Here is a 25,811-nt window from a genome sequence, read left to right as displayed (position 1 = left end):
ACACGGAACCCAAACCGGCTGCGCGCGTGCGCCATCGTGCGCTATCGTGCATAAATGTATGTTGTCCCCCTACACCAAACGCGATCACAACACACAGGTTAAAATAGCAAAACAAACTCTGAACCAATTACATTAATTTGGGGACAGGTCAAAAATAATTAAACATGTATGGCAATTTAGCTAGTTAGCTTGCACTTGCTAGCTAATTTGTCCTATTTAGCTAGCTTGCTGTTGCTAGCTAATTTGTCCTGGGACATAAACATTGGGGTGTTATTTTACCTGAAATGCACAAGCTCCTCTACTCCACCAATTAAACCACACATAAAACGGCTAACTGAATAATTTCTAGTCATCTCTCCTCCTTCCAGGCTTTTTCATCTTTGAACTTATATGGTGAATAGCTTCTAAACTTTCACAGTATTACCACGACTACCGGCAAAACAGTTCGTCTTTCAATCACCCACGTGGATAGAACCAATGAGGAGATGGCATGTGGGTACCTGCTTCTATAAACCAATGAGGAGATGGGAGGGGCAGGACTTTCAGCCCGATCTGCGTCAGAAATAGAAAGGAGTTATATTTTTGCCCTTGGCATCGCAGACGCTCGTTGGCGCGCGTGAGCAGTGTTGAATAACATGGATTTCTACATTTATTTTGCGACGCTCGAGCATGCGACGTGTCCTGTCAGCATGTAAGTCTAAATATTGCTGTTACATTGCACAACCTTCAACGTTATGTCATAGTTATGTAAAATTCTGGCAAATTAGTTCACAGTTCGCAACGAGCCAGGCGGCCCAAACTGTTGCATATACCCTGACTCTGCTTGCACTGAACGTAAGAGAAGTGACACAATTTCCTTAGTTAATATTACCTGCTAAAATGCATTTCTTTTAACTAAATATGCAGGTTTAAAAATGAATACTTCTTTGTATTGATTTTAAGAAAGGCATTGATGTTTATGGTTCGGTACATTTGTGCAACGTGTATCCTTTTTTCGCGAATGCGCTTTTGTTAAATCATCACCCTTTTGGCGAAGTTGAAGTAGGCTGTGATTCGATGATAAATGAACAGGCACCGCATTGACTATATGCAACGCAGGACAAGCTAGTTAACCTAGTAATATCATCAACCATGTGTAGTTAACTAGTGATTATGTTAAGATTGATTGTTTTTTATAAGATAAGTTTAATGCTAGCTAGCAACTTACTTTGTCTCCTTGCAGCCACAAGGTCCTTTTGACACTGCACTCGTGTAACAAGTGGGCAGCCTGCTTCGCAGTTTCCTCATGGATTGCAATGTATTCGGCCTGAATCGGCGTCCAAAAAGGCAGATTACCGATTGTTATGAAAACTTGAAATCGGCCATGCCGATTACCCGGTCAACCTCTAATATCAATTGTTGATGGTCTTGCATAAGAACATGCACACTTTGTCTACAGCCAGGACACAAACACACACACACACTCACTTACTCCCCCACACAACACTGTTGTAAAGTCTGAGTCCAGGAGGTGTTAATGACTTTGGCTCTTAACGCCCCCACACTCCATGTTTCTTTCTAATTTCAAATGACCAGGAGGGACATTCAGAAGTTAACCAAGCATGTATGGCCACACATACACACAAGCCAACCCCACTATAATCTAAAGCATCAAGACGTAATGTTGTCCCAAACTCACAGACACTCACACACACATGCACACACACTCACACACGCACACACACAAAACAAAAGGCTGTTTGTGTCTACTCCTTCATAGTCTGCTGTGTGTCCTTTGGTGTTTGCTGCGTGCTTGAGAGAAAGGAGGAGGGAGGGAGGGAGAAAATAGATATTCTGTCAAAGCCTTAAAGGAATTGAGAGACATTCACACACGTTCATCTCTCTAATCTCCAGGACTAGGCAGGTCAACCCCAGGTCACAGAGGACTTGTGACATGCAAGCCATCTATTGAAGTAATTGCCTTCTACATAATTCAGTAAATTCTGTTGAAATTGAATTGCCCTTCCAAACCTGAGGTTTATGTTTAGGTTCCAGTTGTGTGAGATCTTAATATCTTACCTGTTGGTAAACAATGACCAGAACCAAGTTCCAAGAGTCTGTTTATCTAGTGGATAAGATGGTCTTATCCTCTCTAATCCTTGGCTATTTTTTGCTTTTCTTTGCCTTTCGGGGGACATTGATAAGATACAGGTAATTGCCAAAATAAAGGAAACACTTGAGTAAATGTATATTGGTTCCTTAGTTAATGACGCAATTAACATCCCATCATGCTCATGTATAAAAATGCTGGGCAGGCCATTATTTTGGCCATTATTTTGGCTACCATGGATATGCCCCCATAGGATGACAATGCCCCCATCCACAGGGCATGAGTGGTCACTGAATGGTTTCATGAGCATGAAAACAATGTTTACCATATGCCAACCCAATTGAACACTTATGGGAGATACTGGAGCGACACCTGAGACAGCGGATTCCACCATCATCAACAAAACACCGAATGATGGAATTACCCATGGAAGAATGTTGTCGCATCCCTCCCATAGAGTTCCAGAGACTTATAGAATCTATGCCACGGTGCAGGCAGGTTGTTACCTTAACAAGCCTTGTAAACAGGCAGACACTCTAAGGCATGGCTATGGAGTCATGTCTAAGATATGTCTTCAGTTACATTTACACTCCTCTGGTATTTCTGGTGGACTATGAAACAACAGGAGCGCACACGCACACACAGTCTTGTACAGCTAACCTTGTGGGGACGCACAATTCAGTCCCATTCAAAATCCTATTTTCCCTAACCCCTAAACCTAACCTTAACCCTAACCTGAAACCTAAGCCTAGCTCCTAACCCTAAACCTAATTCTAACACTCACACTAATTCTAACTTTAACCCTGAACACCCTATAAATAGTATTTGACCTTGTGGGAACCAACAAAATGTCTGCAGTTGGTAAATTGTTTGTTTTTGTACTATTCTTGTGGGGACTTAACTATTTAACTATTCCCCACAAGAATAGTTAAACATGTCCAGCTCTTCAGGATTCCCAGGGTGAGACATTCTGGGGTGTAGCAACAGGCAACATAACATTCCTGATATTCCTAATCCTGGAGTGATGGTCACTCTCTGACCAAACTGATACTTGCACACAGCCCAAAATGGAAGCGCTGCATCCTGTGGGTGTGATAGGGTTGTTGTTATTGTCTTCTTTCATCAGTCTTCAAAATATTCTCTCACGCTGCCTAGTGGAGACAGAATTTGTGATTCTCCAATCGCTTGTTGCGAATATGTCAATCAATCAATTAATCAATCAAGTTTGATATTAATTTTCTAGTCGTTTGTCTCTGAATTATACATTTGGATATAATACCTGTCACAGTATTACTGCTGATTCATATAGAATCATATGGAACAAAAATACACATGTGACAGAGTGCTAGGGTATCTATAGATTTCTGTTTTTTCAGTGTGTGATCATTATTACTGATCATCCAAGATAACTCAGTACTGAGCTCTGAAATAGTTTTTTGTTCAGTTTATGGCCTTTTCTCGTAGTATTCCTACATGTTTTGCCAGGTTCCTTTTCTTGGTCCTCTGGATAAATGGGAGGGCAGAGGTCACGCCCATGACTATCTTCTTTATCACTCTGGCCATAAAATGTCCATCCCCTCACACCGTCACACCCATTTACAGCTTTAAATAGGTGTCACAGAAATATAAGAGGGGTCCAGCTCTCCTCTTGCAGCTTGTGTGTGTGTGTGTGTGTGTGTGTGTGTGTGTGTGTGTGTGTGTGTGTGTGTGTGTGTATTTGCGTGCTTGTGTCCATCTGTCCATGCACACACACACTCATTCAGCACAATAACTATTCATTCCATTCTGATGATGTAAGACATCATCTGTCTTGCCCATTGTATCCCCAAGTCTATGACTTAAAACTGTGAGATGGGTGTAAGGGTAGGCCATTGAAAATGAGCTCATTGACCATGTTTTACATGCACACCAATATCCTGCTATAATTCGGGATACTCAAGTATTATTTTTTTGGAGTTGACTCATATAGACATATCCCATTTACAATAACCTGAAAAGGCTTGTATTCCGGTTGTGAGAAATCTAGGATGATCTAAGATGGGATACTGTGGCATGTACACATCTTATACAATGGGCGGGTCTAATTCTGAATGCTGACTGGTTAAAAGCACATTCCAGCCGGAGTCTATTCCACAAGTTACCATCGGCTAAATCTGTGACGTTAAAATGCCTCTTTACTCTGTTCCATCTGCCTCTGCAATTCACTGTCTAATCAGCCGTCCAGGCAAGTTCTAAACTTGATCTCCACTATAAAAAGCATCTAGACATTATCTCACATTTCTTTTAGACTAACATTTACTTTTCAACAGCGGACATTTGTATAAACCTTGCTGTCTGTCTCTCCGACATTTGTAACATTGTTTCAAAATTCAAATTCGATCTCCAGCTGTGCCATAGTAATGAACGTAGAGGTCGGGACTAGACAGACAGCATTTCTGTGCCAGAGACAGACAGCATGAATCAGCTGGCATAATTTTTATGGATATATACAAAGAAATGTCAATTGAAAAAGGTAAAACAAAATTAAGTGCAGCTAGTTTGCAGTCTTTCCAGCTTCAGTTTGAAGTTATTGTGTTAGCTGTGTTGTTGGTTAGCTCCTCTGAACAACAGTGTCTTGACGAGAGAGCACATTTTCTATGCCAGGCGAGATCGTGCTTCATTAGCTCTTTGTTATAGATGTATCCAAATAAATGTCACTAGAAAACAGCTAAAACAAATGCAAAGGCAGATACTGTTGTTATTCTGTCTGCACCATTTGACATTACTGTATGTTAGCCAGTAGTTGGCTAGCTAGCAAGCAAATGATAAGAACTTTGTTAGCCAGTATGGCAATGGAACATTTAGAACAAACGACTGAGTCTCGTCCATAGATACAGAACAAAACGTCTGAACGACTGGGTCTTGTCTCTGGTAACCGAACCAATAGAAGGAACGACTAGCCGGCTAGCAACCATAGATTTGTGTCGGAACTATATCTTGTGGAAGGATTAAAAAGTATGAATAAATTCAATTTGCAAAGAAAGAAATCTGTGAATATCTCACCCTAAACGCTGTTTGAACTAGTCAAATCACATTCAGAGATCCTAGAAGGTAACAAGACTTCACTATTTCATTAGGGGTGTAGTATATGGTATAGGACACCATATTTAGTCAGAGAGCGACGCCTTCATGCCACTCCGATGACGCGGGCGGCCATCACTTGAAGGACTGTATCTTTGTCAATTAAGCACCAATCGGGGTCAAACAAAGCTAGCTGGAAACCCTGTCTCAGTTGCAAAATATAGGCGCTAACCTTTTCAGCATGCCTTTTTGCTAACCTTCGACAGCATGCCTTTTCCTTTTGGACGCAGAGTTTTGAAGTCAATGAAACTGGTTGTTTTGCAAATGTTGAACTTATAATATGGCTACGTATACTTGGAAAGCTAAATCAAAGTCCAAGTATACAGATTTGACGATATTCTTGCAGAAAAATGGAATATGAATGCTAATGTCTCATTCACAATTTGCCCAAATGTACCTGGGGACACAAAAAGTATTGTTGTTCACAAATTGTTCAATTTATCCATCTGAAACTTTGCACATACACTGCTCCCATCTTGTGGACACTATAGTAATTACAACCAGAGTGATGGCTATAACTATGACCTTTCTCTTGCATTTCAAAAATGGTGGTAGGAAAAGACCTGTTGATTTTTTCTTTGTATTTTCTTCTTCCAGATCTATTGTCATATTCTCCTACATTCACTCTTCCTTTCAAATGGTGCCAAGAATATGCATATCCTTGCTTCAGGGCCTGAGCTACAGGCAGTTAGATTTGGGTATGTCATTTAGGCGACAATTGGGAAAAATGGGGCTATCCATAGGAATTTTTGAAGAAACAACGTTCTTCTGTGGGAATTTCAGCATAACTTTTTCTGCAGGTCTTATTGAAAATGCTCACAGAGCGTTATTTAATTACCTTAAAATAACCTATAATTTCCGTTCTCAAAATGTTAATAAAACCTCCCAAGAAAACTTTCAGAGAACCATAGTAAAATATTCTCAGAACTTCCTTGCAACCTAAACATTAACATTCCTATACATTCAGTTTTACCGGTCAGGAAACTTATGGCTTCCTTCCCAGAACCAATGGGAAACCAAAAACATATGTTCCCACAACTTCCAAGGAACCAAATGGGCTAGCTGGGTATCAAGTCATGTCCACTGACTGACTGACCTTGACCAAGGCTGTGTTCAATAGAGCACAATGCTGTGAATACTAGTTCAGATAGAAATATATTGGGTAGATCAGACATGCCTCTCTAATATGTAAGGCATCATGTCCACTCTATTTGTGAAATCTCTGTCTGAACGTGACCCCGAGCTTCAGCCAACAGGCTAAAAGCTGCTCTTCTGCCTGTTAGATGTTCTCAAGGCTAGTGTCTTCCCTTTCAGGGCCTCAACCCTGCAGGTCACTTCAAAGCAGTGGTTTATCACCAAATATTTTCTACTACTTGAGTACCGGCACGTCTTACAAAATACTTTCTCTGAAATACAAAACACAGTACGGTAAAATAAAATACATTTCATTACTCTTCAATCACTGCAATCAATGTTACCCTGTGAAACTCAACCCAAAAACAATCCCACGGCTAGCTATGCTAAAAGTATTTTAGCTTTCACCGACTAGCCTGTAGCTAGGTCTTTAGGGGAGTCAAATCAAATCAAAATGTATTTGTCACGTGCGCCAAATACAACAGGTGTAGACCTTAAAGTGAAATGCTTACTTACAGGCTCTAACCAATAGTGCAAAAAAGGTATTAGGTGAACAATAGGTAGGTAAAGAAATACAACAACAGTAAAAAGACAGGCTATATACACTAGCAAGGCTATAAAAAGAGCGAGGCTATATACAGACACCGGTTAGTCAGGCTGATTGAGGTAGTATGTACATGTAGATATGGTTAAAGTGACTATGCATATATGATGAACAGAGAGTAGCAGTAGCATAAAAGAGGGGTTAGCTGATGGTGGGTGGTGGACTACAATGCAGATAGCCCGGTTAGCCAATGTGCGGGAGCACTGGTTGGTCGGCCCAATTGAGGTAGTATGTACATGAATGTATAGTTAAACTGACTATGCATATATGATAAACAGAGAGTAGCAGCAGCGTAAAAAGAGGGGTTGGGGGGGCACACAATGCAAATAGTCCGGGTAGCCATTTGATTACCTGATCAGGAGTCTTATGGCTTGGGGGTAAAAACTGTTGAGAAGACTTTTTGTCCTAGACTTGGCACTCCGGTACCACTTGCCATGCGGTAGTAGAGAGAACAATTCTTAGTGCCTTCCTCTGACACCGCCTGGTGTAGAGGTCCTGGATGGCAGGCAGCTTAGCCCCAGTGATGTACTGGGCCGTACGCACTACCCTATGTAGTGCCTTGCGGTCAGAGGCAGAGCAATTGCCGTACCAGGCAGTGATGCTCTCGATGTTGCAGCTGTAGAACCTATTGAGGGTCTCAGGACCCATGCCAAATCTTTTCCGTTTCCTGTGGGGGAATAGGCTTTGTCGTGCCCTCTTCACAACTGTCTTGGTGTGTATGGACGATCCTAGTTTGTTGTTGATGTGGACACCAATGAACTTGAAGCTCTCAACCTGCTCCACTACAGCCCCGTCGATGAGAATGGGGGCGTGCTCGGTCCTCCTTTTCCTCTAGTCCACAATCATCTCCTTAGTCTTGGTTACGTTGAGGGATAGGTTGTTATTCTGGCACCACCCGGCCAGGTCTCTGACTTCCTCCCTATACGCTGTCTCCTCATTGTCGGTGATCAGGCCTACCACTGTTGTGTCGTCTGCAAACTTACTGATGGTGTTGGAGTCGTGCCTGGCCATGCAGTCATGTGTGAACAGGGAGTACAGGAGGGGACTGAGCACGCACCCCGGGGGAGCTCCGGTGTTGTGGATCAGTGTGGCAGATGTGTTGCTACCTACCCTCAACATGTCTCAACATAAATGAGATTATCGGTGCGTTCAGTTCACTTGAACTTTTGCTAGAACGACTTGTTCTAAACGTCACGTTTCCCCAAAACGTTCTTGTACGTTCTTGAATAGACTTTGAGGTACGTTTGCTCTGTTCAGTGGGTGTGCCGGGAAACGTGTTTTAAGGGCGTGCAGAGGGGCATTTTAAAGCCACAACCTAAACCCTCCCCGTTTTTCAACTGGTGGTTCCGTACAGCACCGTTGAATTTAACGTACTATTACGTTTTTATGTTCTGAATGCAGCCCACATGACTCATTTGAGCCCCAACATCAAAATAATATATATTCTGTCTTATCAACAAATTAATCTAAATTCTCCTTTCAGTCAGTATGAAGAGATATTTCCTATGTTCTCATCATCTTATGTGAGAGGTAGTATGAGATGGGTGAGATTGATGGGGGTAAATTGTGTCATTGTAGGATTCAGCAAGGGGTCTTCTAACATTCCTTAGTCTTGTTTACTATCCAACTGTCACTTCAACTACCATATTTGGCTATTGCACAACCCACAACATTTCTAGAATAGTTGAGGGTGAGAGGGCGATGTGTGTGTGTGTGTGTGTCCAATTATAACGCAATCTCCTCTGTCACCAAGTACACACAGTCTCACACTCCTCCACACTCCTGTGTAGGCCTTTGTGCTGTGCGTCGTAACAGGGGGAGTGACAGAGCATGCAGAATGTGTATGTGTGTGTGTTTTAGATCCTGCTCAGTGCAGACAGATGAACAGGCACTGAGCTGCTTGGAGTTGGCTAGTTGTGTTACACTCTCTTCTGTTGACATCCTCCAATGGTCAAGACCGGACTTGTTCTACCAGACCAAAGGGCTGAACATTTGACTGTAGAGAAAAACTGTACAAACAACAACAACAAAAACAAGTGAGTAGTGAACTACACGTTTAGTTCTACGGGGAATGACATGGGGAACATTGTCCTCACTTGACAGACTTTTGAATTACTTATTGACATCGGGCTTCTTAATCGCCAACTACTTGGTGATGTTTTTGTACCAGTGAGTTTTTGGTTTAGTAGGCTATGTACTGTTTGTGTCTTTACAAGCCTGTGTGAGTGACAGCTTCTTTTGAATTCCGATTTTGTCTCACATTTCTTTAAAATGAAAAAAAACAAAAAAAGTTTGTTTACACCTGTGGTTGTTTTCAGACAAATATGATTCAACTGATTCAATAGGATTCAACTGAATGCTGACGTAGAATGTAGAATGTCATCTAACGTTGAATGTGGACTTTTGACTTTTTGAATGCAAAAATAAGACAAAATTAGATTGAGACTCAGTCCAGCTGTGCATAGTGCAACATCTGAACTTTTAAATCGAATCAAAGTAAACTTAATTGAAAGTGCATTTTAACATCACAATAAGATAGATGTTACTTAGAGTGCGTCTCTCTAAAACATTGCTGGAAGAAATTCTCATCTTATCACAGCGCAATGTATTTTCTCTAGTGACAACCATTTAAAGTGAATCCCAAACTTTACTTAAGTTTGCTATTGTGGAAACGTGAAAGCGTTGTGTGTGCGTGTGCGAATAGTGTTACAATGTTTATTCTCCATCTCCCGGGCTTACATTATGGTACTAGTATTACATCACCGTCTTCGGTAGAGACATTGGAGGTTGAAGTAGCCTGTAGAGGCTGGAGGTTGATGTAGGCTGTAGAGACTGGAGGTCGATGTAGGCTGTAGAGACTGGAGGTCGATGTAGGCTGTAGAGGCTGGAGGTCGATGTAGGCTGTAGAGGCTGGAGGTTGATGTAGCCTGTAGAGGCTGGAGGTTGATGTAGCCTGTAGAGACTGGAGGTTGATGTAGCCTGTAGAGACTGGAGGTTGATGTAGCCTGTAGAGACTGGAGGTTGATGTAGGCTGTAGAGACTGGAGGTTGATGTAGGCTGTAGACACGCAGGATGTACAGTATGCTGTGTCTATGATGGAACACTGCTCCAGATGATTCATTACACACTTTAACATTATTGCTATTATAAACAGTTTACCAACGTAGAGCAGTAAAAATAACTGTTTTGTCATACCCGTGGTATACGGTCTGATATACCACGGCTGTCAGCCAATCAGCATTCAGGGCTCGAACCATCCAGTTTATAATGTACAATATATGATAGCTTGTTTCAACCCAGACTTCTCCTGAATATAGCAGCATCTGACCAGCATCTCACTATGCAGAGCATTGTATCCTTCATCTAAATGTTTCTCATTAAATCTCATTGATATGTGTGTTGTGGGGACGCAGTGTTTTTCAATCTCACAGGACACAGAGGTGAACCATCTAGCCTATTCTTGACTTTGTGTTGGAAACAGACCAAAACTACCCCGTCTCAGTCAGTCTGTTTGGGGCTTTGGGGATTTCATTGCTTTGACTCCAAACTCAAGACGGTTGGGCCCCTGCCGTAAACACAGTTTCCCCCCGCAAGGTCAGTGTTCCCTCTCTCATTCCCCCTCCCTAAAATAAATGTTATGCGTCAGCCAGACAGTCACTCACAAAGTATTGACTACCAATTGCTGTCCATGGTGCTGAAATTGCGACATGTCTATGAGGCTGCCCATCGAATCGATGATGGGCTTTCTGTGGTGCCAGGGCATGTAGCTTATAGCTTTACTTTAGCTGATGGATAAATGTTTATTGGTAAGCCTATTTGGTCTGCATTTTCTCATGTTAAGCCTAACATAATTTCAAGAAGCTATACATGGTGTCGCAAGTTTGCCATTTAGACTGCTGGTTGGCGGCAAAAATGTAATTACTTGTTCAGCAATTAAAGTTGGAAATTCAAACATTACAGATTGTAAAATAAATGTTTGGTACAACAGCATACTAATCAGCAACCAATAGATTGTCCTGTATAGCTGTCCTGTATAGCCTACCTGAACCTGCATGACATGAGCCTGCATGTTCTGGTCCTCTCTCCCAGCTTTGATAGAACGTTTTTGTGCGTGAAACCAGTCTATTAATGCCAAGTAATACAGTCAGTCCCCTCATAACACTATCTTACTAGGGAATGCTTCATTATGTTGTGTGGCCTACTATCTATAGCTATATAGAGTATTTAGGTGTTATTTAGCTGCTAAAATGGGGACTGTTTATATTGCAATGACAACTCCAACGGCGGTTCACCAGTATGAACAAAATCGCAAACCACTTTTTTGTTGTTTGAGCCCTCAACAACTGTCGCCCGCTAAAAATGATAATCTGTTTTCAATTTATTGGCTGTCCAGTGTCCATACAACCTGTCCCACAGCTTCCTGTACAATTAATCTCTTTCCGTATTGAGGCCGGTGATTAAGGAGAATGCAAGAGGCTCCATTAAAGATGCATAACTGCTATATTTGAGCAATGGAGCCTTTCTGCATTGAGGCACATGGAGCCTGATTGGGAATAGTGTTTTATAGGGTCGGGTCCACTGCTGGGTTGAAGCTATTTCTCCTATTCTAGGACAGTTCTTTTTTACCTTTGGGAATATGGTGTGGTGTTTTAGTGAGTGAGCAGTGCTGGGGGACATGCATGTCTGGCACTGGAGTGGCTAACTGGAGACCCAGGCCGGTCTTAGAGAAGCAATGCTAACTGTTAGCCAATAGCTATTACCCGTTAGCCACAGATGCTAATGTTTTATTAGCAGGTGCTAATGTGCATGATTGACTGGTCCCTCATGCTCACAGCTTGACTCCAGCTGGTGTCCAGACAGTCTCTCTCTCTCTCTCTCTCTCTCTCTCTCTCTCTCTCTCTCTCAGCTCACGGTATAACACTGTTTGCCTTTGGGCTTAACTACCTCTGGGAAATGGGTGTGAGTGGAGGGGCGGAAAGGAGGACAGGAGGAGGAGGAAAAGAGGAGGATAGTACCAGCAACTCACCCTGTCTTTATTGGCCACCACTGTCTTGTTTCTTTTTGATGCTCCCCAGGCCTCCTCTCCCTTCATACTGCACGGGTCACTTAGCCTGTTGAATAGGCAACCCTCTGAGCTGGGTATGGGTAAACACAGGGCTAAGGTTTACTGGGGAGGTTTGGTTACAGATAAGAGGTATAGGTACACATACACAACACATACACAAACATAGACCCGCACACATGTGCACACACACACAATCATAGTAGCATGCATGTACTGTATGTTTCATCAATGTTACACTTTAGCCCTGTTTTAACATATAGCCATATGCACACACACACACAGTTGTGTAAAGTATTAAGTAAAAAATACTTTAAAGTACTACTTAAGTAGTTTTTGGGGGGTATCTGTAATTTACTTTACTATTTATATTTTTTTTACAACTTTTGCTCCACTACATTCCTAAAGAAAATATGTACTTTTTACTCCCATAAATTTACTCTGATCCGCAAAGGTATTCATTACATTTAGAATGCTCAGGCAGGAGGACAGCAACATGGTTCAATTCACGCACCTATTAATATAATGCATAGTCTTCCCTACTGCCTCTGATCTGACAGACTCACAAAACACAAATACTGCATTTGTAAATGATGTTGAAGTGTGCGCTTGTCTGTCTGTAAATGTTCAAATCAAGAAAATCGTACCATCTAGTTTGCTAAATATAAGGAATTAGTGGTTCAGCGTTTACTTTTACTTTATTATTTTACTCAAGTACGACAAATCAGTACTTTTCCCACCACAGTACTTAAGTGCTGTACATTTAAAACCCAATAATTTTAGACTTTTACTCAAGTTGTGTTTTACTGGGTGACTTTCATTTTCTAAAAAGTATGACAATTTTGTAATTTTTTCCCACACAAGCACACGTACATACACACACATCCTTTGGGCTCCTTGGGGGATTGCAACCCGACACTGCCATCACTCTATCTTAATAGAGCCTTTGGTTATCTCGTCCTCCTCTTTCCTGTTTTCTGTCACTGGACATTATCTAACACAGAAACAGAAACACAAAAACATCACTGTTTTATTTGAACAGGTTACACACAGTCACAGAAAATGACCAACATGAAACATAACTTTTTCATCACTTCAACACAACATACAGTGTACATATGAAGATATGGAATCCGCTTCTTGCCCCCCCCCCCCCCCTAACTGAACAAGGCCAGCTAGTCTGAGCCCGAGGAATTAGTTCTATATTAGGACAATAGAAAGTGCTGATTCACCGCCCATGCTGCACCCAGCCAACAGCCTGGCAACACATACACACACACACCGCACAACACACACACCATACGACACACACTGCACACACACACCGTACGTACACCGCACACAGTCAACAGTCTGTCATGGCCGTGTCTCCCTCTGTCAGCTTCACCGCATAGGGTCCTTTGAATGGCTTAATTGCTGTCCAATGATGTGCCTGAAGTAATGAGGGACCACAGTTGAACAGGCAGGAGCCATGGAGGAAATGGGACTTTGTTTGGTTCTTTTCATGAGGAAATCGTCCTTTTTAGTGGAATGCCGGAGTAGATTGTCTGTAACTGGGTTCTCTGCAAATTTCAAAGTACTCTATTGGGCCCTATCACTATTACACAGGCCTATGTCAAGGGTAACTATAAGGGTATAAGCTGTGAGTATGGAAATGATGCCTTTCAAAAGAGGACATGTTGACCAAGTGTACGCTTTTTGTTAGAGAATGAAGTTGATTTGAACAGCACTTAATGGGTCTGATGGCTTTGAGTAGGGATGAACCTCAGTCGGCTTCTAGGCAGGAGATGTGGAATGAGTGGCTGCTCGTCCTCCTTGGGTCCTCTCCAGACCACAGTCCCAGCCACGGCGAGCCGATCAAAGCATCGCCTCATATGGGCCTCAGGCTTTTCCCATGCAGCGCTATGAGTTGAACGGAGCTTGATTGCTTTTCCTTAGACAAAAAACTTAATCCAGAGTGAAACCGTAGCTCTACATAGAGAGAGAGACTGTGGCTGTGACGCATGATTGTGTACACGTGTGTGTGTGTGCATGTGCGTGTGTGTGTGTGTGTGTGTGGGAAGATGAATACAGAAAATGAATACTGACTGAAAGAATCTGACCATTCTATAAGAAACCCCTTTGTAAAGACCTTGTCTTTCCAAACCCCAAACACGTTTTCCAAGTTCTGTCTCATAGATCTAGAAGGTGAGCCATCATTGATGTATTTTCAATGTTCTCCACTTTGAAATAAAGCCTCCATTAGCACCGTGTGGGCTTCTTTGCTGACAGCACAGTAAGTGTTTCGGGGAAATACAGCAAGGCTTTAGACGGAGGCAAAGGCATGATGCTCTAGGGACTTACTCAGCAGAAGTCAGCCCCAGTTTTGCAAAGGCATCTGATTCACACAGGCTTCTGTCCTAACTTAAGTGGGCTGGATTTAATCTACTGTAAATTCAAAGCCAAATCTGTTCCTCACTCTGTAACCATATTGTCCTCCCTCCTGATCTGCCCTTGTGCTTAACAGTTACAGCGGCGTTTCACAAAAACCTGCCAATGGCCACTGAAGGCCCAGTCAATAGTTCAGCCATTAACTTTGTCCAAATATAGCCTGTGCCAAAAACATCTCATGTACAGGTAGGGATCTAAGTAGCCTGCTCTCTAGGGGGGCTTGGAATGGCTTGGCTCAATGCCAAACTCTAAACTCCGTTGATTGATTCCATTAGTGCCCAAGGTTATGTTCTCACTGAACGCAGTCATCATCACAACGTTATTTTCTATGTAGCACTGGTGGCCAGTGGACCGTGAACCCTCCACGATAGTTCTGGTTTGTTTGGAAGTTGGATTGTACTTACACACACACACACAATTACACAGCGGGGTCAAAGGTAACACTGGGGGAGCATCTGGAAGACAAAACCTCTAAACATTCACATCCAAGTCAAAACAGGACATTAGAATTATTAGCTAAGTATGTCATAGCTTCTTCGCTCCGGAGGACGTGTATCTTGACACACTGTTCTCCTGTCACCGAAGGCTAATTTATATTCCGGAATGCCTTACCAGTCGTTTCAGGCTATACAATGTGTGAAAAGAAACGTTTATGTCCAACTTTTCCTGAGTTGACTGAATTCACACCATATCTCCCTGAAGGTGAACTGCCATCTCGGATCATGCGGTAATCTCGCTTGGACTAGTAAGTGAGCTTCTGAAAATGTGCATTTAAATGTTTATTTCTACCATAGTTCACACATTGTGTAGCCCGAAACAACTGGTAAGGCATTCCGGATCATAGATTTGCCTTCGGTGATGCGAAAACTTTCTCACAAATAGGTTAACTGGGCTGGTAAATATGTTTTCGTTGTATGTGATGTCACCTTCAGCGATGGGAGATCTGTGTAAAGGTCTCCCGGAGTGAAGAGGTTAGGAAGATAATAATTAACTTCCAGTAGTTTGAGATGTGATCTCAGAGGGAGCATGACATCAAACACACACACACACACACATCATGTGGTGACAAATACTTTGAGACAGACAGGTCATATGCCATGGCACAATCTCCCTGCTGGGAAATTAGGCAGAGCAAGGTGTCAAGAATGATGACGGGGCCCCTGCAAATATGGGTATGATCACACAGAAAGGCATTTGCCTCCTGGAGTGAGGGAGTCAAGAAAACACAGAAACAGAAATAGGCTGTAGATTCTCTATCTCTGTTTGGAATTTGACCCCCCCCCCCCCCCCGCTGCTACTGTGACTATCCTAAATTTAAGACCCTTAATATACAACTTGAGGAGGGAGAACTAAAGCATGGCTAAATCTGACCTGTGAGCATCTCAGCCTAGAATAATCTTCAGCACTTACTTTATAGCTTAGAATAGTCTGCCATCGTCATTATTAACTCTGAGTGGACTGAGCAGCACAGAGCTGTACAAGGATGATGAATGATAATGCTGATGATGATGAGAGAGTGGAAGAGAGAGAAAATCGGACACAGAGGAGGGAGACCAAGAGAGGGGGACTGTCTTGATTCCGATTTGACATTATGTTGTGTACCTCGTGTTCTGTTGCTGCTGAATGTGCTGTGTTAGCGTATCAAGGTTTATCAGAACATGAACTAGTGTGTTGGCTAGTTATGCTTACCGCTGAGTCTCGTCTTAGTTTCATGTATGTTATCAGATTGGAAGAGAGAAGCAGTATGTTTGTTCTCTGTTCCACAATAAATCCACTGTGATATGCCTAAGAGATGGCTAAGTAAGACGGCAGCTCAAACAGAAGAGTTTGAGCTTAGTAAGGAAATATCAGTGCACTTTGTGTGTACGTAACAAAACTAGAATGTGCAGAAGCAAAGGCTGTGTGTGTGTGTGTGTGTGTGTGTGTGTGTGTGTGTGTGTGTGTGTGTGTGTGCGCGCGTCCGTGCGTCATCTCATTGGTACCCTGCTCCAGATCAGATACTATTGAGCACCTCTTACTTTCACCTTCATCTTTCTTTTCTGGTTCTTTCTCATCGCCCCCGCTCATCACCTTTTCCTCGCTCTTTCTTTTCCTTCTCATTCTTTCCTCCCAGCCCTATGCAGGGTGTGGTTCTTTCTTTCACAGGAACAGCTTTTTTCTATTCCCTAGTGCTGGCTCAGATAGCTAGTAAAATGTCAGTCATTGGACTTAGTGGCTCTTTTCCATTGCATGAACGTTTGTGACAGGAGCCAACATAAGGAGTGGCTCATTTCTATGTGTGGGTGGGTGGGATGTGGGAGGTGTACAGTAGTGTCTGTGTGTGTGGTGGGGGGGGGGGGGGGGTTCTGTGTGTGTTGACTGTGGCTCGGTTCTTGACTGTGTGTGTGTGTGTGTGAGAGAGAGAGGGAAACAGAGGGAGAGAGAGAAGTGATGTCACTCAGTCAAACACATACTATGGTGTGTGTGGCTGCCCCTCTCCCCACACAGACACACAGAGACTGTTGTAAAGGTTCATGGGACTTCACAGCAGTAGCTCACTTAGAGTAGCTTAGACAGTCAGCCAGTCACCACTAGTCCACAACAGCAGCGCCTCTCACAACACGATTAGCCTCCTGAGCCAAGAGAATCCCCCCTATTCAGCTCCGCAATGTTCTGCTCCGGGGGCTCCGCTTTAGGGTAGCACTAGGGCTTTTCCCATATTCCTCTGGACTGTACCAACGGCCGCATTCACAAAGGTAGGGGAGCTCCTTTCACGCTTTCTCTGTTGTGCTTTTGGAATTCCTTCTATTTTGTAACATCGGAAACTCACTGAAAGAAAGATCCGGAACCCACAAGTAACTTCCTTCCTAAGTGATTTGCCATGTGTGTCTATCTTCACTATTAATACTGGTTGTTCAGGGATGATGTGTTGAGCTGCACCGGTTGATTTACTCTCGGTTGCCAGTTGTGTCACATTTGGCCGTAAGCAGGTGATTAAAAAAAGGTGCTAAAACAGATCTACTCAAAGAGCTACTCATCTTTCAGGACATCTATGTCTGTAGGACATATACGTATGTGTGCGTATCCCATTTAATGTGGTCACTTGACCCTTAGAAGGGACACTAAGACGTAAATAAAGACATGATGATGACGCCTTTCTTTGGTTTTGCACCACAGTCTATGAGTTGAACTCTTCAGTCAGGGTCAGACGTCTGGGTTGAAGTTGTAGCTCAAGTTTTGGGAGACTTCACTGTGACATTGGTGTGTGCTACTCTTCTGTTTGCATCTGCCGGAGGGACAACAAAGGTATTTATGCGGCCAACTGTGTCAGTTTGGCCATTCAGAGTGCCATATCTGTGACTTTCTATGTGTGGTAGAATATGTTTTGCCTGTTTTGCTCTTAAGTTATTTCTCTAGAACCTTCCAGACTTCTCAGTCAAGGAAGATGTCGTCCACGGCAAACAGAGTAGACGATGGGGAAAATAATCCCTTTTTCCAAGGAATGCTGCTCTTAAAGGAAGTCCTGGACTGTGGCCTAGGCCGGTGAAAGGAAACAAACAGGCTGTCGAGACATCAGCCTGAGCCTTGAAAGGAGACATAAGCTTATTTAGTGCAGTTTCACAGGGTCCTTGTGTTTAAAGCTTAAACGTTTGAAGTTGTTCAGCAAAACGCCGACCCCATTTCTACGAACTGAAATGATCGTTGAAGAGATTCTCAGATCCCAGATTCAGATTGTACCTTAAAGGGCAATTCCGTCACTTTTCAACATCATATTCATTATCTCCAGCACCATACCGGTGTCTACATGTGAAAAGGGCGCCTTTCTATGATCTGTGGTTAAAAAAGATAGTCCTAAAAAATGCTTCGCTGTGACATCACAGCTGTTTTCAAAACCTGCAAAGCATTTATAGCCATAGGGAGGGTATGTCACCATGTCACCTCGAATCTCATAGTGTTTGAAAATCGCTGTTTTTAAAATGTAGAAATGCACTGTTTTCACACATGTAAGCACTGGTATTGTGCTGGAGATAATGAAAAGGAGGTTGAAAAGTGGTGGAATTTCCCTTTAAAGACAGGAGAAGGATTAACATAGGGGCTCTATTTTCGGTTGCCGTTAAGGCGGTGCTAGTGTGAAATGCATGTTCGTTTGCATTTTCAAGCCCTATCACCAGTTTCGGTAATTTACCAGTCTTATATCAGCTCGCTAGCGCTCAGATGACGGGGTGGAAATATTGGAGGTGTGTCCTTAAAAACATGATCTGAAGTGCAAATTTCAGGCAGCGCTGATAGGGATATTTAAGACCAACCAAAAGCAGTAACGCAGTTGATTATGGCATGGATTGTGACAGCAGAAACGGAGACGATCCAGCCGTGAATCATACTGCCCATATGCGCATGGAACAAGAGTAGCCTTGGTGTCTGTATACTTAATATTTATTTGATTAAAACCAAGCATAGCCTTCCCTCCTCTCAACGAAGGCTTTTTTTAATCTACCCAATGGTCCCGTTTTGAATGTGTGTAAAACACTCCATAGTCTGCATTGTTTGAATATTATATGACAACAGGGAGAAATGATGGTGCCTGTAAGTATTTAAAACAAGTTGTTGTTTTGTTTATAATTTGATTGGAATGATTAGTTCTCTTTGTAGGCCTTATCAGTAATTAATTGAATCTTGCTTATTGACCATGTTTGGCATGTCCATGCTAAAGGCCAAGCCCTATATCAGTGTGAAGACATGCAATTACTTACAATGTGGACTAAATGGTTTTACGTTTAACCTATTTAGCAAAGATGGGATAGGTCTACATTTTGTTATTTCATTTCTGTAAGCCATTTAACAAACTACAACATTGGAATTTAAGTTGATTCAAAGGCAATTTATAAAAGTCTGTAAATACACACAACCTGAAGCAACCACGTACAGTATTTTGCCATGGAGCACGTTCTGATTGGCCAGCGAGGGGCCAAGCCTGCACACACTCATAACTTGTTTATTCATCAAAACCCAGCCCTTTCACTCCAACGCCAGCAAGTGTGCCGATAACTGTGATAGTGAAAATATCAAAGATGTCTCACTCACCCCTGAACCTATTGCATTACCGACTGCGCTTAGATTGACCATTACGTTAGGTTTGTTAAACTAGAGCCCTTAGTCTGGTATAATAGAGGGAAAAAGTATGACCTTCCAGTGATTTATGGGCAACCCTGCAGAGAAGGGTGGGTCAACCCACAGAGACAGGTTCAAAGGTCAAACCAGGGCATTATGGTCCTCACCAGGTGACCTGTAGCATCTGGCAGGAAGTGGCTTCAGGGGACACAAGGTCAAAGGTCACGTCACAAGAGTAGGTAGAAGTTGCACTTATCCACTGAAACAGGGTCAGATGTTTCCTCATGTTTAAGGTTACGATTGGGAATAGGATAATCTTACACTTGATCTCTTAAAGGAAACGTTACAGAACCTCATAGATCAGCTGAACAACAACAACAGAGCCGGTCTATGGACTTCTATGGAATTCACAGAGAACCATTCACAGAAGGTTTTCTGAAGGCTTGTGATGTTCGCACTGTTTTTTTTTTTAGAATGGCATGCTCTGTTTGTGCACTGCTGTTTCCAGATGTACAATCTGATTTGTATATCAGGAGATATCTCAGAAAACCTATGCACACTGTCTCACACAACACACACACACACACCTACACACACACTGCTGTTTCACCCATACAGGCTTTGCTGTCTCGCCAGCCTGTAAAGCTTCATGGGAACTGTGTGGGGTGAGGAGCTAGAAGCTTAATCAGATATAACGTTATGTCGATGCTCACTTCATGCCCTCTGATGGAGGCTGGAATGCTGAAATGTGCTGCTTTTTAATGATATGTTGTAATAAGAAGCATTATTCATTGAACTTCCATTGTCTTCCTCCAAGAGAGACTAAATATGAATCTTTGTATGGCACTGTTGGCGTTGTGGTTCCCAATGTGAGCTTGCATGGCAGGGCAGTTTAAATGTCATGCTGCATAGAGCCAGCTGCTGTGGGCATTGTGAAGAGCAGTTTGCCACTGGTAGTTTTAGGTGGTCATCCCCTTCACTGATGTATTGTGACATTGACCTGACCATAAGGAATCAATGGGAATAGTGTAGGGCGTGTCTGTGTGTGTGTGTCTGCACTTGTGTGTGTGTGTGTGTGCATTGCGTGCATTTGTGCATGTACAGTATGTGTTTGTCCACATTTGCACAATAGTGAATGGCGTACGTGTGATTTAGAGTTGTGTGTCTTTCTCTGCGTTTTTTGTCTGTGGTAGGAAATGTTTTGCTTCTATTCCTAGGGGGCAGGAAAGGCCTTCAGGACTTACTTACTTAGTGAGGCAGTTTTTCCACGATGACTCAGTGCTTCTGGATGGGGCTCCCTCTACCTTGGGAGGTCCCCTGGACAGGGGGTGGGGCTGCCGTGTGTGTGTGTGTGTGTGTGTGTGTGTGTGTGTGCATCCGTTAATGTTTAAGTGTAGTTGTGTGTTCCTGGATGATGTACCAATGATCCATTGCTTTTCTCTGAGCTCATTCTGTAAAATACCTCAATCGTCAGCATGCCAGTTTTTTTTCATCAGAACCGGGTGATGTGCATTAACATAGATAATACATAACATACTCTGTATACAAACTCATTTCCAATGCGTTTCAGGTGGCGGTGATTGGCTTGAGAAAGTGCAAGCCAGGCTTCTGTGATTTCATCCTATTTTCCACAGCGCATGCCACAGCCCCATTCTCATTTCCTGTCAGAGAGAGGCTGGTAAAATAGGCAGAAGTGTGCCAGTATTCAGTTTAACTGTGGCTGTTTTGGCATCGCCTGCACACTGACAAATTACACTTTCCCCACCTACTTCTCTTTTGTCCCTTCCCTGCTCTTTCCCTTTCTCGCTTTCTCAATTATACTGGATTTAGTTGCTTTATCGGTATTACAGGTCTGTGTTGCTGAAAAGTAATGATATTCGCTGTACCAAATGTCCACAAACCTTTGAATGATATACATTGAATGATGACATTTTTGTGTGTACTGGCTCTTCATCTTGATTCACATTAATTGAATGATGACCATTGTACATAATATACTGTACAGTGTTGTTTCCCTCTTTGTAAACACCCTCTTTCCGTCTCTTTCTCTCTCCAGACGTCATACACACACAGGGCCCTCTCGACGGCAGTCTCTACGCTAAAGTTCGCAAGAAGGAGTCCATCGAGGGCTCGGTCACTGCCAACGGCCTCTCGCCTGCCGCCACCGAACACGTCCTACCTGCCGTCGACCAGGTCCTTCCCACAATCGACCAAGCTCTGTCGGTGAGCAGCGACTCTGGCAACTCCACCGCCTCTATCAAGACTGACCGCACCGATGAGCCAGCCCCGGCAGCAGCAGCGCAAGTACCCCAAGCAGCCCTCGCAGTGATCCAGCCACCAGCGACCCAGGAAAAGGTCGCAGACTCGGGCACGGTCCCGGCTGTCCAGCCCATCAGTCCCCAGGAGAAGCAGGAGCTGGAGCAGCTGCTCAGCGGCCTGGAGGGCCCCATGCACCGCCAGGGCTACCTGTCCTCCCCATCAGGTGGAGGGACAAGTATAGGACTAGGAGGAGGAGGAGGAGGAGGAGGAGGAGGAGGAGGAGGAATACTTCACCTGGTGCCGGCCCAAGTTCACGTGAACGGCAACAACAGCAGAATGGACAGGGAAACGGATATTCTGGATGACGAGGTGGCACTGCCTACCAGCCAGGAGGGCAACAGCATGGATAGCCTGGGCACCCTGTCGTCCCTGGAAGGGAGAGCTACACCGGCAGACCTCTACTATCAGGCTGAGACGGTCATCAATGGGCAGCACGAGGTTACCTATCTGGAGAGGAGCATCCCCCCGGAAAATGCTGTCATCAATGTCGCCATACGCTCACAGGATGTGGCCGCTCAGGTTCCCGTCACATTGGTGCGAAGCCTATCCTCAGCTCAGGATGGGACAGGCGAGTCCATCCCCCCGGCGAGCGATTACATTTTCAGCCAAAACGGGAACCTGTATCGCTCGCAGTCGTTCGGTGCAGAGCAGAAACCCCTCCCCAGAGCTCCAGCACGTACCACCAGTAGTCGTGATGCCGTCCAACGGGGGCTCAACGTGTGGCAGCAATATGGCGTCCCAGAGGAGCCGGTGATGGACGGCGTCCATTTTGGCCCTTTTCCACCCTCCATGCCTCTACAAAGCCACCACAGCCTGCCACAGTTCCCCCACCACCAGACTGCCTCGCAGCAGGAGATTGAGCAGTCCATTGAGGCCCTCAACCTGCTGATGCTAGACCTGGACCCAGGCTGTCCTTTGGGGCAGGTGCCCAAGTCCCTGAGCGCTCCGCCAGGGGATAATGGGGTGGTGGTGACCATGCAACCATCCTTCTCCCAGACCCAGGCCAGACCCTCCTACCAGGCCGACTCAGCTATCTCGGGAAGCCATGCGCCTCGCCTTGCCAAGGTCCCGCTGAGTTCCTCCCCCATCCAGCTGTCCACGTCACCAGAGCCCTCTGCCGTCCAGAGACCCACAGCCATCTACCAGCCTGGTCCCACTGTAGTCTCCGTCCCTGGCTTCCTCACTGAACCTTCCAGCCAAGGGGAAACCTGGACCAGTTCTCCCACCCAGGTCCCCACTAGCGTTGGCCAGCTGCAGCTGAAGCCCATTAACACGTACCCCCCCAGCACAATGACCTCGTCCCTGTCCCCAGAGCTCCAGCAGAGTCTCAGTGCCATCTCCTCATTGCCCCAGCTGAGAGATGCCGAGCCTGATGAAGTATTCAACGTGGAGGGTTTAGTAGCCCAGCGCGTGGCAGGTAAGACTGCAGATCTCATGTGTTGTCATTGGCATATAGGTGTGATTTAATATACAAAGGAAACAGGAAGGTTATTCTTAAGTCGAGGATATATTAGGATGTTAAAAAAGAAACAAAAAGCTGTAATGAATATGAATGAAGTTCAAACAGAGAACATCTTGATAGTTTTCTCCCAAAACAGAGCATTTATTACATTTTCTTTCCTAAACTTAGTTTTTTTAACAAGTTTGTTTACTGCACAAAGAGATGAACAGCCCACACAGACACCATCTCTCAGTACAACATGGAACTGTAAAACCCCCGGAGTAACAAATGAAATCCTCAGAAAATCCATTGTGAGCCGGGCTTGACTTTTCCTGGCTCAAAGCTCTGCCCTTATGATGGGCTGCGTTGGCGTTGATATGAGCCCTGTGAGGTCACAATGAAGCCATTGTACACACAGTGCCTCAGCTCGAGGATCCCCCGTAAGACCCTGCACTACACTGTATGAAGCACTGAGGCTTCCTAGAACTGACTGCTCCCAAGATGGAGGACACACCTACTAGTACATATGGTTCATTGCTTAAAGCATCTAGCACCCTGGTAAAATAATGTTGTTTTTCATGTAAATAGTGCTAAGAGAACTAAGCTTTTGTCCAATAGGAGGATAGCTTGTTATGTGAAGCTAGAAGGACTTTACAGGGCAAATGGCTCTTAATAAGGCCACACAAACATTTTTATGACAAGTGGGGCAAAAGTATGCCAACAAGCACACGTTGACAAGGTTACACTGTCAGTGAGATCATGAAACCATTTTAATGCACTTCTTCGGCACGTGTATTGGTGGCCAACCCTTTTCCTGGAGAACAATCCATTTACCTTTCAAATCAAGCCTGCGTCAACCTGCAGTACCATATATACCGCAGCAGTTATTGCCAAATGACAAGCTTTCCAAACTGCACAATTTCAGTGCATCTTATCTCGTGACAGCCTGCTCATCAGTTATGAGCTGTCTCCAATGGAGGAAGTTCGCTGGTGTAACCGAACACACAGGTCCGCAGTGTGGAAACCTGTCATAAATCAAAAAGTAGTGGTACAGAATCACATTGCCAAGCTGTGAAGGGACATCTCTGAAAACAAGTCCAAGAAAGATACTCTCACAGTAATGGGTAAATGCATCTTCTTGGTTCTGAAATTAGTTTCCGTGAAACCCCATTATGGCCAGACAGCGAAAGTGCTGTTATTGGGATTTTATAGACAAATCAATTAAAATATCATTTAAATAAAGTGCATAAAAAAATGCAAGGCACTTTACAGTCAAACAACTACATAAAGGAAATAAAAGAAAAACAAGCAGGAAGAATAAAAAGCAGGAATAATATAAGCGAGCAGGGAGATCCTTCTGTCCTTGTTAGTTACTTGTCACACAACCACTTTGCTTCTCTGGACAGCTCAAGGCAACTGATAGTAGACTTTCCTTATCACATCTTGTGGTTGTCAGGAGATACAAGCCCACTTTGTCCACATGTACAGGCAGCTGTCCACCGAAACATATGTGACATGTCCACTTGGTTCTTATTTCTGATATTTCTTAGTCATTGTTTATCATAGATGTTTGACATTTCCATTGTTCTGTAAGCGATTATGATTTAGATTTTTTTTTTCATAAACTAGCAAATAACGTATTTTCTTCATTTATTTTTCCCTTTCTGTGGACGATCTCATTATCTCTCCATCATTCTCTCTCCTCTTCATCTTCATCCTCCTCCTCCTCTTTCTCCTGCCGACTCCAATCATGCCCCTACTCTACCTACCCAGAGTACTCAGCCAGAATGCGAGGCCAGTCTGAGCACCGTCGCTCCCTCTCCCTCTCTGGTTCGTTCCCCTCCTCCTCTCCTTCCCTGTTTCCCCTGTCACTGACTCCTCTTCAAAACTAACCTTTCTGAGTATCTATCCATGGCACTGCCTGCCAGTTTGAGTTTGCTGTTTGCATTTGTTGCTTCCTGTTTATGCCCTTTCTTTCCGTTTCTACCTTACTCTCTTTCTTTCTCATTATCTATCTATTTTTTTTCAGTCTTTCCCTTGCTCTCTTTTCCTCACTCCTTCCCTCTGATTGTCTCTCTCGCTATGTCATAGAACAAACAATGTCCTCTAATGTCCAGTTTTTCCAATACACCGTCCTTCATCTGTGATTGATGGAGAGGACAGTTTGATATTTATTTTTTAAGGTTAAGGAATCGACCCAACCCAAAAATTGCATTTGAGTTAATGTTTAAGTTTTACAAGAACGAGATGAGGAAGCACAAAGATGGCTCTGTGCGGACTCGCAGCGGAGTGTATGTCACAAGATATTGTTTGCCAAAGCCAGGGAACAATACCCAAGGCCAGGAGACACTGGCCTCTTTCAAGGCTGCTCTTTTCCCCTTTCTGTTTTTAACATTATCATCGCAGACAAAGGGCACTAAATCTAGGGGGAAGATTGCCTTTTTTAAATATTCTGAAGGCCTTATCTGTCCGTTGGGAGAGATAGACAAGGACGCAGACTGTATTGTTCTGTCAGGGGCCTGGA

The 25,811-nt window shown here is 43.8% G+C and overlaps 1 protein-coding gene across 1 annotated transcript in view; it reads left to right on the top strand.

Annotated features, from left to right (window-relative positions):
* tns1b (tensin 1b) overlaps positions 1 to 25,811 on the top strand; it is a 304,662-nt gene that overhangs the window by 247,594 nt on the left and 31,257 nt on the right. The window contains exons 17-18 of the mRNA XM_036958729.1: positions 21,584 to 23,263; positions 25,061 to 25,117. Of these exons, the coding sequence (XP_036814624.1) occupies positions 21,584 to 23,263; positions 25,061 to 25,117 (1,737 nt within the window). The remainder of the gene's footprint in view (positions 1 to 21,583; positions 23,264 to 25,060; positions 25,118 to 25,811) is intronic.

The sequence above is a fragment of the Oncorhynchus mykiss genome, chromosome 22 (genome assembly GCF_013265735.2).
Source record: "Oncorhynchus mykiss isolate Arlee chromosome 22, USDA_OmykA_1.1, whole genome shotgun sequence".
NCBI classification, from domain to species: Eukaryota; Metazoa; Chordata; class Actinopteri; order Salmoniformes; family Salmonidae; genus Oncorhynchus; species Oncorhynchus mykiss.
This window is presented reverse-complemented; position numbering and strand designations above follow the sequence as displayed.